Source organism: Engystomops pustulosus, chromosome 2, assembly GCF_040894005.1.
Source record: "Engystomops pustulosus chromosome 2, aEngPut4.maternal, whole genome shotgun sequence".
Classification (NCBI taxonomy): Eukaryota; Metazoa; Chordata; class Amphibia; order Anura; family Leptodactylidae; genus Engystomops; species Engystomops pustulosus.
The window spans coordinates 226,436,318-226,452,054 of record NC_092412.1 but is presented as its reverse complement, the minus strand read 5'-3'; the positions used below and the strand labels follow the sequence as shown (position 1 = coordinate 226,452,054).

At 41.3% G+C, this 15,737-nt stretch overlaps 1 protein-coding gene across 4 annotated transcripts in view; it reads right to left on the bottom strand.

Annotated features, from left to right (window-relative positions):
• GOSR1 (golgi SNAP receptor complex member 1) overlaps nucleotides 1–15,737 on the bottom strand; it is a 47,989-nt gene that overhangs the window by 31,170 nt on the left and 1,082 nt on the right. For 2 of the 4 annotated variants that reach the window (XM_072138363.1, XM_072138365.1), the window contains exons 2-6: nucleotides 11,234–11,354; nucleotides 8,647–8,734; nucleotides 6,438–6,545; nucleotides 4,848–4,939; nucleotides 2,699–2,773 (exon numbers count right to left, since the gene is read on the bottom strand). In XM_072138363.1, the coding sequence (XP_071994464.1) occupies nucleotides 2,699–2,773; nucleotides 4,848–4,939; nucleotides 6,438–6,545; nucleotides 8,647–8,734; nucleotides 11,234–11,354 (484 nt within the window). The remainder of the gene's footprint in view (nucleotides 1–2,698; nucleotides 2,774–4,847; nucleotides 4,940–6,437; nucleotides 6,546–8,646; nucleotides 8,735–11,233; nucleotides 11,355–15,737) is intronic. The other 2 variants (XM_072138364.1, XM_072138366.1) reach the window with 1 other exon arrangement.

Below are 15,737 nucleotides of genomic sequence, written 5' to 3'. Positions count from 1 at the left end.
ATAGCTAATCAGGCCCTCCGATATAACATTGATGACCTATTCTAAGGACAGGCTATAAATTACAGTCAGTCCCTGAGTTACGTACAGGATAGGTTTTTTAGGTTTGTAATCAAGTTGAATTTGTATATAAATCAGAACTGTATATTTTATGGTTGTAGATCCAGAAAAAAACATTTTTGTCCCAGTGACAATTGGATTTTCAAATTTTTGTGCTGTAATGGGACCAAGGATTATCAATAAAGCTTCATTACAGACACCTCACAGCTGATTATTGCAGTCTGGGACTATAGTAACATCCAGAGAGCTTCACCAAAGGTCACAGGAGGCAGAGCGGTCCGTCTGTAACTAGGGGCCGTCTGTAAGTCAGGGTCTACCTGTATAAGAAGCTAAATAATGCCTTAAAACCAAAGTTCTCCTTTGTCGGTATAAAACACATATTGATTGTAGCAATTACCATCTATTACCTTAATACTCAGGAGCATAATGGTAACATGGTATCCAGGCAGAGACTCAGCAAGAAAGTACATGGCTGCTCATGACCCACTTTATCTACATCAAATTAACCATCTACATTTTAATTACTAAGAAATGCTTTTAGGGCAATCCTGGTAAATGGGAAACTGCAGAATACACGTCACCCATGAGACAGGGAATCGCTGCAACAATGACACAGACGTAGTGCCCTCTGATGGTAACAGGACAGAACTGCAACTTTTTTTTCTTACCATTAAGGCTAATTTGTACTGAATGGTAAGTAACTGTATTCTACATTCTGTACATGGTTATGGGGGAAGTCACTTTCCCTAGATTTTCTAAAATTCCCTCACACTGTATACAAGACTGGCTGCAGACCAAGTTAAGCAACGTATGGAAACTGACCCGTATGTTGCTCTGATCCCACAGACTGCAAGGGAGTCCTTGTATCATATTTCTGTATGATACAAGGACTCCTATCCTGTGCAATGTGTTCAGTCCATGGGATCAGACAAACATATGGGTTTGCTTCGACGGGCTGAGTACATTGGTCTGAAGTCTGCCTGATACAGTAAGAGCTACACAAATTATTGTGTGACAAAGGATTTGTGTCTGAAACGCTGCTCCAATAAATACCGGAGGAATAAAAGTCATCCGAGAATTTATTCCGTATTTTCACAATAAAAAAAATGCATTGTATGGGTCGATATTAGAAAACGATCTGAAATAGCACAGCATGGTCCACTGACAAACACAACTAATCTACGAAAGTGGCGGGAAGTTACCAGTCTAGAACTGATGAACTATCCTGAAATTAGGCCAGCAGTATTTAAGACTTGGGCAACCCATTTAAAGCGATTTGTTGAATAAAACACTAGGAGTTATTCAATCAATAACATTTCAAAAGAGACCCAAATCTGTATTCATCAGTTATATGTGCTTCAGGGTAGCAGTGATTGGCCATGGACTATCAACCAAGGAAAAAAAAAATCTCCCTCCCCGTGAAATCAATGGGAGGCAATCTCGTCTTATTTCCGTGAGCGGGATTTCTGCTCCATTGAAAAAGAAGAGACTTGTCTCATATACTGGGCAGAAAAAAATCTCCATGACAAAGCCCAACGGTGGATTTCATAGATGAAAACCTGCATCAAATTCTACCATGTGAACAAAGCCTGAGGCCCCTGCACACAAATGCATGAAGTCTGTGGATATGGGCCTGTATGTCGACCAGGCCCCACGGACTGCACACAGTGTAGAGGAGGGAAGTCCTTGCATCACATCAAAATATGATGCAAAGACTTCTTGGCTGGACCGCAGCGCTGTCACGGTAATAGTTTTTTTAAAATCAGAACGGTTTTATTAAATACTCCTACACATTTTCTCGTTTACAACAATGAGAACAAAACTTGACAACAGGCATGGTAATAGTTAATACAGTGCTGATGCCGAAGTCTGATCATCAGCAGGCGAGAAGTTCTTACATCATATTTTGATATAATGCAAGGACTTCCTCCTCTCATCCATGGGGCCAGGCTGACTTACGTTCCCATATCTACGGACTCCACAAGGGGCCATGCAGTGGAGAGACCACTGCACACTAGAAAATCCCCAAACCTAAGGCGTTCATATCAATAAGGATATATCGCTTCACAAGGCGATATATAAATAAATTTGAGGGTTCCTAAAATTTACCAAAAAACACCTCTCCATTCTCATGGCTAAGTAAGAATGAGCTGTCTGCACAAGTAATTCCCTAATTACCTTTGTCCCTTACTTATGAGTCAAGTAATCGATGCTGGCTACATGAAGGTAAATTATGGCAGACAGTCCACCTGTCTTTTCTACGTTCGCTTGTAGATCCACCAACATAAATCACATGTCACAGATTCTCCATTTAGAATATGCTGCTTCTTCAATAACACAAACCAGCGGCTGCCGTTCACAGATACAGGAGTCCAGCGGGTAAGTGATTGGAAACAAAGAGGCTGCACAATTGTGATGACCTATTACTTTCGAGGAAGTCCCTATTCTTGTAATGAGGTCTATTCTTAAACTTGCTGAATGTGTGTTTTGCTGTAAAGCATGAACTCTCTGCTCGGCATGCCTAGCTGCTGGATCAGCCTATTGACTATTAGAGCTTTGTACAGAGCAATTAGACCATAGAAAGCTAAAATCCATAGCGCACACATTAACTCCGGAGCGGCAGACAGCCATTTCATCTTACCTTCTGAGGTGCTCATGTTCTTTCAGGAACAGCTCTGTCCTCCTGTTGTTGACACCGGATCCTGTTTTGTAAGATCTGAAAAAGCAGGGAAAACCTAGATGGTTACATCCATCTCTACTGCCTCCAGGCTCATATCATTGCAGACAAACTCCATATGTGCACCAAGTATTCTACAGTCACAGCTCATCTATTCACATTGTGGTGCCAAGTTACTGTAGGAAAAAAATGATATGGAATGTATACAAGAAAGGAGAAGAATATACAGACCCATCAACAGATTTGGTAGAAATAGCTTAAATCTGGGAATACGGAAAGAACACTGCTCCACTTCCATCTTAAAATTCGCCACGCTTTATTGTATATCAAAAAAAAACTACATATTCAGCCACACAATAAATCATGAAGAATTTTGAGGAATTGTTGCAGTGTTATTTTTTCTTATTTCTGGATTATCAGGGAAAAGGGAGGGGGTGCATGTAGAGTGAGCACGCAGGAGGCATGCATCATAATGAGAAGACCAAGCGCATTATACACAGGAGCGCCAGAAACTAATTTGCATGATTTTAAAAGACTTTTTTTTTGGTTGAAATGGCAAGATTATAGCACTAGTGAATATCTGATCGTGGATGTGGTTGAAAACACCAACCAGTAAGTCTTTATGGCTCCAATACTCGATATCCAAGTGGTTGATTTCCTTTAACTCCTTGCCGCAAACCAACGTAATAGTCTGTGGTGTGCAGCAAGGGGTGTACGGAGCCCTCTCCACACAGTCCAGTTGGTTGCTGTACATTGCAGCAAACAAACAGCGTTAACGACCAGGACTGATGAGGGCATGGGCGCAGCCATCTTGGCTGTAATTGTCGCTTCCTGTGACATCGTGGAGACTCCAGGCATTGTCATTTATGAACATCTGGTACAATGTGTAGGTACAGATCTATTAATGTATTAAAATGGTTATTCACATACCAAAAGAATAAAGATAAGTAGTCATAAGAAACGCAGAGTGAATGGCCAATTTTTTTTCCCCACTTCCCAATACATGGCATGGAAAATGAAATGCCGCCAATAAGAAGTACAATTTGTTACACACAAAACAAGCCTTTATAAAGCTTTGTATTTTGAAAGGAGGGGGGGCAAAAAATGGAAACAGAAAAAGGGCATTCATGGGGTTAAAGAGGAGAATCTTCCCTTTCATGTCACATAAGGATCGTGTTTCTAGGTGCTACAGACACAGAAATATGAACAGTGAAAGTTACAGTAGGAGCTGTATATAAAAATTTAGAATATGTGAGGTACACTTGTGAGTGTCTGAAGTGATCCCTTTGTGACATTCCCCACTACTTATCAGAACTTCGAATGATAAAACCTACCCATTCCTAGAAATATGTAAAACCCATGTATTCCTCTTTCTTTTCCAAAACGCTGTAACCTCCATCTTACACAATTCCCTAAGGTTGCAGTTGTCCCAGTTGAATTAGAACCAGCTATTCATGAGTCAATAAACTCTAACCAGCTATTTAATAAGAGAGTAACCATTGGCAAACCTCAAAATGGAGAGAAACCAAGTTGGCTAGATTCTAAAAGACTCAATTGTTGGAGGATATTTTCAGTAATTCCTTAAACATTACCAAGCATCTATTTTCACCAATGTAGGCACCCAGAAACATAATCAAAGGGGAAATTCTCCTCTTTAAAATTACACTGGAACTGTGTTCCTATGCTCCATGGTCAGAACATAAAGCCGTTTATAATTAGGGCTTATTTCTGGGTAGGGCTTAGGTTTTAGCCCCAATTCTGACAAGGCCGAGATATCATGGTAGAGCTTATTTTCAGAGAAATGCGGTAAAATCATAAAAACCGGTTATCAGAATACACAACTCTGCTAAATACAGATCGAGAAATCTTGGGTCGACTATTCCTTCTAAATTACCCCATATGGTATCAAAGTAATAATCCCATAAAGTACAGAGACTTCCTGCGACACTCCTCTGCTGGCTAGTGCCATATTGCTGTGTTGTAACCAGTACTGAAATAACACTGGAGGAATCTGCTCTAATACTGGAGCCATAAATCTTTGAGCAGAAAGCAGCACTCAGCACTGACCACTCAAGCCATCTGCCGAGACTCTCTAACATCATTTGTGACTTACTCAATATCCTTCCGCACTGATCCCAGGAGGTCTTCTCTTTCTCGAATTGCCTGGAAATTGGCTTTTGTTTTGTGGAATTCATGTGTGTAATCCTGTAAAACAACAGTCTCATCTATTAATAAATGGACAGTATTATAACGAATATAAGTTTAGAACAAGTGAACATTTACACAGATTAATATGTGATAAGGGATAAATCATATCTAGGAAGCAGGGCACTGTACTACTCGATTCTTCCCACCTACATTTTGTCACCATATACTTGGTACTGTAATGGAAAGCCGAGGAGCTAAACAAAAGCTCAAGAGGATAATGGAGGGATAAAGGGAATCCATAAAGATCCCTTCTCCGAGGGAGGAGAATGATTAGCAGGCAGGCTCATTTCAGCATTGTGTCTGCTATATGGGCCTGGAGAACAATAGTCTTTATTATTTGCAGCTTTTCCAAAATTCCGGATATATGGGATTCCTCGCATAAATAAGCACAGGCTCCTAAGTGTTCTGTATTCATGAGCCTTCAGGATGTTGTTGTGCAGGGGATATCTGCAAGGTGCTCACATCATTCTTATGACATTTGTCTTATTATATACTGCAGAATGCAAATCAGCTTAGCAAACAAATGTTCAGTCAGAAGAATTGTGAATTCAGCTCTAAGCGGCTCTTCTGTGATTCAGAATCAATAGGGTGATGTAATGTATTCATGGAATTACTACAATTTTGATGCTGAATACTACTAGTTAAGGATACATTTATACAACAGATCCGTCTTTCTTTACGGCTTTCAATATGATATCTACATTAGGACGAAATAAACCTCAGCCGGGTCTATGATTCAGAAGCCAAAGGTTAGGGAAAAGGAACAAGGGTCACACTACATACAACATGGCTGCCATTTTACTTGTTTAACTCATGGTGAATAGTTAAGACTCCCTGGGCTAGAAATATAGCTCATCCAAAAAAGCTTAGCTTTAAACCAAAAAAGTTAGCAAAATTTGCAGGATTTTTTTGCTGCATGTTGTTACAACTTAGTCTGTACCCCTTTCATACGAAGTCGCTTTTTTGTACTCATCATAAAAGCCTCTGAAAAAAAAAAACGTCCACCTACTCCACCACCTAAGGCCCTATGCATGAGACCGTGAGCTCGCACAGGCCGCACTTGGACATACCATACGGCCGTGTGCATGACGGAGGAGGGGTGAGCACTCCTCACCCCTCCCCTCTCCATAGTGAAGCCGCAGCTCGTTCATGGTGCGCTGAAACACTGTGGGCCTATTGTGAATTACTTGCATCAAACTTGCATTGTGCGCTTCCATGAACTGCTGTAGGTTTTGTGCATGGTGTGTGGAACCTCCCTCTTAATTTAGCACCGACATTGCATATGGGGTAGTATCCCAACTCTCTATGCCCAAAATATTCTAGTATTACTATAAGAGTGTGGTAATATACCTTAGTTTATTTCATTTCAATATAGCAGAGCTCAAGGACCAGACACAACCCATGGACAAATGTTAATCTGCTGTTGGGAAGAAACTTGATAGTGTATTTTAAATCAAAATTGTAACCAAGGTGTTCAGGATGTTATGTATCATACCTGCAGTATATCTCTGTGTCTCTGCAACGTGTGCATTAGTGCTGCATTTATTGAGGTCACGCCGGCCGTGCTGCTGTACTCAGCCATTTTGTCATTCACCCCAGTAAGCTGAAGTAAGAGAAAAAAATACAAATTTAAGCAACAAATGGTAAAACTGTTACATTTTCCTGCTATCCCAAATGCTGAGCTGTCATAGTCTTAAATTGTAAACTCACTTTATTTTTAACAAATTAAAAAAATGGATGCAAGGCACTAAGACGAGGGTGGCGAGTCCACTAGTCTATCCAGATGTCACTGTCCTGAATTTGTAGTGCAGCCTACCACTGGATTGTGTAACATTCATTTTTTTTTTTTACATTAATATGAATGTGTGAGCTTTTCCTTTACAATGCAAACGTGTGGGAAAGAACTAAGCAAGTAAGTTTTCCAGGGTGTGAAAAGGAAAACTATGTCTCAATGCTATCTACATTGCCCGCTGCATCTACATCAATACGATGCGATCATACTTTATAGATCCCCAGGGGGAAATAGTTTTGTGCATAGTGTATCGGCAGTTGACATTAGTCAACATTAGTTGCATACATACACTACGAGAGGCGCTTTCTTACATGTTGTTCGTTCCTTAGTTGCAAACAAACAGTATAAGACAGTACACGTTAACAAGACCAAACTACGTTACTACATTACCTAAGGTGAAATAATCAAAGTACAAAATACAATAGTGACAATAACAAATAGTAACAAGCTAGATAGACATGCATAGGGATGACTACAGTAGGGGTGCCACGGCGCTAACGGTGATTGGGGTAAACCGTGGTGTGCTGCTATTGGTTTGGCAAAAGAGACACTGCCCATAGCTCCACTATTGCCAAGTACCGGTGCAAAAGCTTCCTGGCTACCACCGGTAAGGCACTGCTTGCGATCATTTGCATTTCAGGTGCATCCAATGACGCCATAACTGGTGCTCTTGGCTGACAAGTTCCATTGCTCGGTTGCACCAAGTCGTGCGACATGGAGCCCCTGCGGCTGCGGATTAGCTGAAAGGGGGTTTAAAGGATGAGTGCCAAGCTGGTGCCGCAAGGCAGTGGGAGCAAGAGCAGATACACAGACAGCCACCTACAGAGGTGCCATTCTTGACAATGTCTGACTTTCAAGAACCTAGTGATATGATATGGGATAAAAGACAAACCAAAAAGTCCTTTTCACAAATAATAAGACTCCTGACTGTAGACAGCGTTACTTCCATGTTATTATATCTCCTTACCACAGTAAAGGGAACTGGATTGGCTAGGGGAGAGGAAGAAATTAACCCCCTTCAGGACTGCCATACGGCTATATACGTCCTATTTGCACATGCCTGGTGCAGAAAGGATATAAAGCTTATAAACGTCATGATAGTGTGACAACTTAAAACAGACACTATTTTGGTATCAAATTACATAGGAGAATACCCTTACATATGATATCTGGATTGTGTATGGATGCCTCACAAAACCAGAAATATCCACTCAAAGTTGTAATAAAAAAACTACAAAGAATTCCAATTGTAACTTTAAGAGTAGATATCTCTGTTTTTCCCTTATATTATACAATAATCCTTATAAAATATTAAAGGTTTATTTAATATGTTTAATATGTGACCTGATTTGTGTTACTTGGTGCAAGGGTTCAGGAGACATAGACGTTTGAAATGTGCCCCCCTCCAGCCGGTCAGCTGAAGGCAAAATGTAGGAGCTGCATGAAAGACTTAGCTTACAGTTTGCAGAATTGCAAAAGTACATGCACCCTCTGCAACTGAACTGTAGCTAAGCTTAAGGAAAGGATGATGGAATGATGCTGTACACATTCATTACATTTTGATTAAAATGTATTCAGTTGTACTACTTATTTTAAGAAAATTAAACGGAAAAATGCCAAAAAAAGCTTATTTTTTCATATCTGTAGTCATTTATCGGTGTATTTCATAAAGAATAAGTAAAGTAAGTTTCATAAAGAGTAAGTAAAATAAGTAAAAATAGTTTTTAAATGTATAGCATTTCCAAGGAAGTGCAAAGCAGAATGTCAAAAATTGACCTGGACATTCAGATGTCAATGACCCTCGGCCACAAAAGGGATTAAACGCCATATGGAATTTGGCAGTGATTAAATTAGGTGTATATATTGTTGAACTGTGTGAAACAAGAACTTGCACAGACATGATGGATTTTACCTTTGTCAGGAGCTGTTCAATCTCCACAGCCATGGTTTCAAACATGTGGTCCTGACTTGATCCATTTAGGAGAGGAGTTGTATCAGAACTGAGGGGATAAAAAAAAAGCACAAATCATTTTATCAACCATAGACATTTTATAAAAACAAAAAACAAAACTGCACATCACAGAAAAAACGGAAGGTTATCAAAATACAACCTTTGGGAAACGCACCACTTTACTGCGATTACTCCTCACCCCTCCCCTCTCCACTGAAAGACAAGAGGCCACGCCTTAAATCTTCCCAAATATAGGACATGTCCTAAACTCCTATTGTGTCGTGTGAATAGGGCCTTATAGAGATGAATACATTTTGCAGAAATGGCATATGTACAAGTCTCCCCTCTACCCCATAGTCAGTGCAGTAAGCTCTTAAAAGGAAAAAGCCATTTTATAAGCCCAGGTCCATAATGAAAAATATATGTAATACTTTCGCAGAGAAGAAGGAAATAACTGAGATCATTCTGTATAGAATTTATTGCTGTCAACAGTTTGCGCAATGTAATAATGTTTTCTACATATAAGCCTCCTCTTCGTAAACTAAATGAAGTCATAATGTATATACAGCATTAATGAGCCTTGTGATTCATTTATAATGCAAGTTAATGCATGTAACATTATTAACCTGTAGATATAGAATTACAGCTATTCCACCCGCAGATATACGAAAATATTCCAAAATTAGCAAGTACATTCCGACAGAGGAAGAAAGCCTGTCAGGATTGATTTTATGATTCCTACACCCTATAAATAGAGCAGGAGAGACATCAAAAGGGAATTTTTTAGTGGGTAGAGAAAATAAACCTATTGTGACAGGAACTAGCCATGTGATACCTGCTCCAGAATTAAAGGAAACCTACCATTTGATTTGATGCATTATGAAGCAAACACACTTTGAGAATGCTGTAGCTACACTGATGCAGGATCATATCTTGGTTAATCCCTGAGCTGAGTGGTTTTGCTGATAAAACAATTATAAAATTATGATAATGAAGCGGTCTCCTCTCCTAGCATATTAGTTATTCACTGCTTCAAAGGATGATGCAATTCCTGGGTTGTGCCTGAAGGGAGAATAATCGATTGCTGCACCACCCCCAGCTGCTGTGTATGAGTGATCCAGCTCAGGTTGATTAGTCCTGTCTTGACTAAGCTCCATGTGTAATGTGTTTATGTAGGCAGCCAGCCTCACCCAGCTTTCCCAAGGTCCTGAATGTTATATTTGCTCTGCAAAATCCCTCAACTCAGGGATTAAACAAAATATGATCCTGCATCAGTGTAGATACAGCAGTCTCAAGGTATGTTTGGTTCATAATGCATCAAATCAAATGGTAGGTTAAGGAGTCAAAACTGAAGATCAAAGGAGTGTTGGGTTTCTGCCCCTTCTGTACCCTATCCTCACCCCCATAATTTTCAACATCAGACCCTCTATCATTTGTACTATACTGACCCTCTCACACAGGACATAGAAAGTGCAGAGGTGAATCTAGCCTTATAGTGCAATGGGGGGGGAAAGAAAGACATTTAAATGCACTAAAAACCTGCATTTGTGATCCCTTATTCCTAGTTCTCACACGTACATTACTTTCCATATTTTCCAGCAATGTGGTTATATAAAATGACATTGTTATGCTGTGTAGTAGAGGTGGTGTTTTGAACTATACGAGTTGTTAATATCTCCTGGGACCCCGCTGATCAGGAGAACGGGACCCAAAGTAATTCAGAGGACAGGATGACATTCTCTCTGATGGGTGCTTGATCGGCTACTTCATTCAATAGTTTGGGAGATTTTGAAATTATAGAGAAAAGCAATGGGTTATCTCTGCTACTCATGTAGACAGTGAATGGGAGTGTCAGAGATACCCAAGAGCTGTGCTCATCAATTTCCAACACTCCCCTAGTACTAAACCGAGTGGCAAGGACACATGTTCAACCTGCCACCCCATCAATTGTACAGATTGTTGGGGGTCCTGTTCTCATGTATAATGGCGTTCCCAGCAGTCGGGACCTTAGCGAAGAGGTTCTTATGCCCTATCATATAGAAAGCCATGGTTGCTGTTCAGCTTTTTCTCGACATGTTTGTCTTGACTGGTTAGTCTCTCAATGTTTGCGTATAGGGAGAGACCATTTATTTACAACAAGGTGGAAAGAGAAGAAACTCTGCAACAAACTTCTCACCATGTTTGAGCTGTAACACCATAGGATTTCAGAGGACACCACATCCTTGTTAGGATCTCATACTGCCATTGATTCTGGCAGCATGAATCTGATGACTTCCCTTAAAGAGGACCTGTCACCCAATTTATCGGCACTAGGAGCTGCTTTGGATGGGACTTTGAGCATCACAGTGATATTTAAAAAGGGAGTCCTTGCATTATATATTACCATGATGCATGGAGTCCCATTCCCTGGCACTATGGTTAGTCCATGATTTACGGAACACTCACAGTTGTCTGCTATTTTCCTAAAGGAGACATTGACAGGGAAAACAGAACTAAAGAAAAGAACAAGAGGTAAATAAACTTAAAAAAAAAATAAATCAGGTAGTACCTATACCTGTCGCGTCTTCCCTCTCTGGAATTACTGTGGGAGTAGCTTGTACAGAGTTTGCTAAAAGAAACTAATTTGAGGTCTAGCTCGTTCTCCAGTTGTCTGGCCTGTTTCCTCAGATCTGTTAATGAAAAAAAAAAAAAAAGTATAAAAATCAATACAGTGATCTTACATTTTAGATACATGAAGGATACATCTCCAAATGGGACACAGATGCAATGAACTGAACACCGTGGACTTGCAGGCGACTTACCCACTGCATTGCTTGATATGAAATACGGCAGCAAATATTGGCCTGGAATATTTTAAGATGAAGCATGTACATTTATGTTCCATGTTCTCAATGCTAATTTCGCCTGATACAAGCAGTATACCTACAACAATTGCTTTCATAGAATTCAGGAAATTCCTCTGCTGGTTTTCTGCAATGTAATATCATCTTCTGTCCTGTCCCTGCTGTACCCATACAGTAAATGGAAGTGTTAAAGCCATCACATCTGTAATCCACAGCTGTATCGCTAAAACACCAGCAATCAGGCCAACCGTCTACTTTAACAGATAAGATATGTTGCCGAAATTTATGGGACTGAAATTCACTTCCATTAATCTGAATGCGGTTGTTTCTGCATAAACATAAAATGTAGCAAACTCCTTTCTAACGAATAGGCAAATCACTGAGCTTTCTGCGACAATTATTCAACGTACTTGCGAATTTTACCCTTTCACCCTTATTAAATATTTCATGTTTTAGTCCAGTAACTAAAGAAGTCATGTATATGATATCCGGCATCACTTCTACCTGGATAAAGGAAACGGCTAAGGAGACGTTCCATTAGAGCAGCGGTTCTCAACCTGTGGTTCGCGACCACGGCGATGATCGAACAACCAAAACACAGGGGTCGTGTTTTTGGGGCAAACACAATATTCTTGTACATGGTTTGGGCTCACCACAACATGAGGAACTGTGTCAGAGCTTTAGAGAGACCTAACATACTAGATACACTACAGTATATTGAAGACCTGTGAATTATCAACCAGGAAGAAGCAGTACTAGAAGTGCTGGTATATCTCCCCTGGGCCCTGATCTTCTAGACAGGGGTGTCAAACTCTCGCTCACAGTGTAGTATATTTGACCGGCCAGAAAATGGCAACTGTTTCTAGACCTGGAACACCCATAGCCAGAGATATTAGAGATAAAAAATACCCCTTTAAGTTTGTTTCCACAGGAAAACTCACATTGTAAATGGAAAAACTCCCTCAATTGTAGAAATTTTTTACCGTAAATATAAAGGTTGGCCTACGATGTTGTCAAAGTTATTAATTTTGGGCCACTGTTTATTGGAGTTTGACATCGGTTATCAGTAACACTCCCATCTATAAACATATCAGTGGAAAATTACTGTAAATACTGAATATTAGTGGAAAATGCCCTAAATATGTGATGGCGAACCTTTTAGGGACTGAGTGCCGAAACTACAAGCAAAAGCCACATGCCAAATGCCAATTTAAAGTAACTCCCCGGTTTCAAACGTACTGGCGCCCTGAGGACACCAATACAGGAGAAAGAAGGAGAAATTAGCATTATTATTGTAGTTTCCCTCTAAAGTCCTCTTAACAGGATGAATCAGAGGTCCAGAGAAGGGGCTACAATGATAATCAAGCTCTGTCCACGCCTACTTGATTCTGGCCTTGAGTCCTGAATGGAGACCTCTGTGCTGGATGATGGCCTGGATGCCCAAAGGGAGGGCTCCGAGTGCCACCTCTACCACCCTTGCCATAGGTTCGCCACCGCTGCCCTAAATGGTGAGGTTCCTACAACTGGGACCCCTACCGATCATGTTAACAGAACCCGCAGCCGAGCACCTCACCTGACTAGGATATGCCCAATGTTTAATGCATTGGTTGAAAGTCCAGCTAAAATAATGGCCTTGGGTACTTAGGCTGCATTTACGTGGTGCGTTTTGACTGCATTTTGAGACCAAAGGCTGAACACAATGTTACCTCAACATGTGATCAAGCAGGAAGCCTTCGGATAAAGTCTCAAAATGTAGGGCAGCACGGTGGCTCAGTGGTTAGCACTATAGCATTGCAGCGCTGAGTTCCTGGCTTCAAGCCCCATTCAGGTAAACATCTGCAAAGAGTTTGTATGTTCTCTCTGTGTTTGTGTGGGTTTCCTCCCAAACTCCAAAACAACATACATATAGATTGATTAGATTGTGAGCCCCATGGGAACAGGGACTGATATGGCAAGCTCTGTGTAGCGCTGCGTAATCTGTGTGCGCTATATAAATAAAGGAATTGTAACAAAATCAAAACACACTGTGGCCTCCAAAGGTATTTACAAAAAGTCTATGGTAACATGAAAATATGGGTGCCACAAGGGTGTGATGATCCATGTATGATCATGTAGGATCTATTCCTGCAGGAGTTTGCAGCTCGGGAAGTATTTTCTACAGTCATCACCATGTGAGCGGGCCTCCTTTGTTTGCAGCCCATGCATGCAGACCTATCAGCTCCACAGTCTTCGGAGACCCAGAATCCAGACGATGAAGCAAAAACAGCATTTATTTAAATGTAAGATCCTACACATTTAGATGGGAGCTGGGTTCCAGCTACTTAAATCCTCAGTAACATAACAAGACTGCTTCACCCCCATGTGTCTTGTGGGGCCCTAGAGCAGCGATTGTCATGAGCTAAGAAAGTACAGTACAGGAAGTTCCCTCTTATTGTGATCAAGGAAGGAAGTGATATGGGTGGCTCTACCACTGCTATGCGTTTGGGACCCAAGCAGCAGTTGCCATGAATCACCCATATGACCCATATGAAAAAGAGTCACCTACTTTTCCCCCACTGAACTACTTGCCCCTCCAGAGGACATCAAAAGCCTTTTCTAGAATTCCCTTTTTTATGTGAAATCTTGTACATTTACCCATTTGTTTGATCTAGTAAATTCTGGAACTTTGTCAGACCAATCTCAGTCCTGGGAAACAGGTTTTTGTGTCTGTAAAGACCAACTATGATAACAGAATGGGCATTCCCAACCTTTCTGCGAATAGAACATCTGCTAATTCCACTCCATCCACCTATATTAGGCCTCTTTTTCAATGGACGTATGATGGCCACGCCAAGCATACAGCAACACGCTGCTCATCACTTCCCATAGCAAAGCATGGTGTCCAGCCGAGCACACAGCTACGAACTACTCGGCCGTCCCGATAGCAAAGCATGGCATCCGGCCTAGCGCACAGCCACGCACTGCTCACCTTTCCCCATAGCAAAGCATGGCACCCGGCTGAGCACACAGCCACGTGCTGCTACCCTTAGCAAGCACGGTGCCCGGCCGAGCACACAGTTGTGAGCTGCTCACCCCTCACCATAGCGAAGCACAGCGCCGAGCCATAAACACAGGAAAAGATGAAGCATCGGGCGCCATAGGTGCCAAAACATCCATGTGAAAGGGACCAAAGCTTGATACTTCACTACCTCCTTCAGTCCCATGGAAGTGAATGGGACTGTGCACATAGACTACATCTCTATTCATACTGGAGACTCAAGGACCTGTTCTTGTGATAAGTGTTTGATCGCACTTATCACAAGAACAGGTCCTTGAGTCTCCAGTATGAATCCCTTCTGCAGACAGAGCATAAGTGTCATTTGTGGAAAACCTCTTTCAATTTATATTGATATTATGTCACAGCGATCATTTTCCAGCTTGTGTTGTAAAAAGCTGTCCTTGTAAACGCATCAGAAAGGTTACCATAGAGATAAAAAATGTATCCCCAGTGTCACTAATCAGGACATACTGGTTTTGAAGTTTTTGCTGTGACCCATACAAATGATAGAGATGAGCGGATCCAAACTTTAAGTTCAGGTGCAGGGTTAAGGTGCGTCCTGCACAACCCAGACATATTGTCGGATTGGTGGCCGCACCATGACTGTGATTGGCCAGGGGTGTCTCCCTGATCAATCACAGCTATGGCTAGCAGCTATGGGCCTCAGTTTGCCGTATTAGCTGCACAGCCACCAATCTGGCAATATGTCCGGGTCACGTGGGACACTGCTGAACCCTAGACACAAACAAAGTTCAGATCCGCGACAGAAGTTCTTGATTCTCAAGTGTGTGGTTATATCTATAGTCTGCATACAAGACTATTGCTCTATTCCCTTCTAGAGGCCCTAATTTCACTCTTTTTTTTAGGAGTAGCATGGTGTCTTAGTAGTTAGCACTACGGCCTTGCAGCGCTGGGGTCCTGGATTCAAGTCCCATCCAGGGCAACATCTGGAAAGAGTTTGTATGTTCTCTCTGTGTTTGCAAGGGTTTCATCCAAGTCCTCCGGTTTCCTCCCACACTCCAAAACATACTGGTAGGTTGATTACATTATGAACACCACAGGAACTGATCTGGCAAACTCTGTGTGCGCTATATAAATAAAGGAATTTTGTATTTTTTTTGGAACATACAAGTAAATGGAGCAATGGTCTTGCTCCTTTAACACCCTCAACG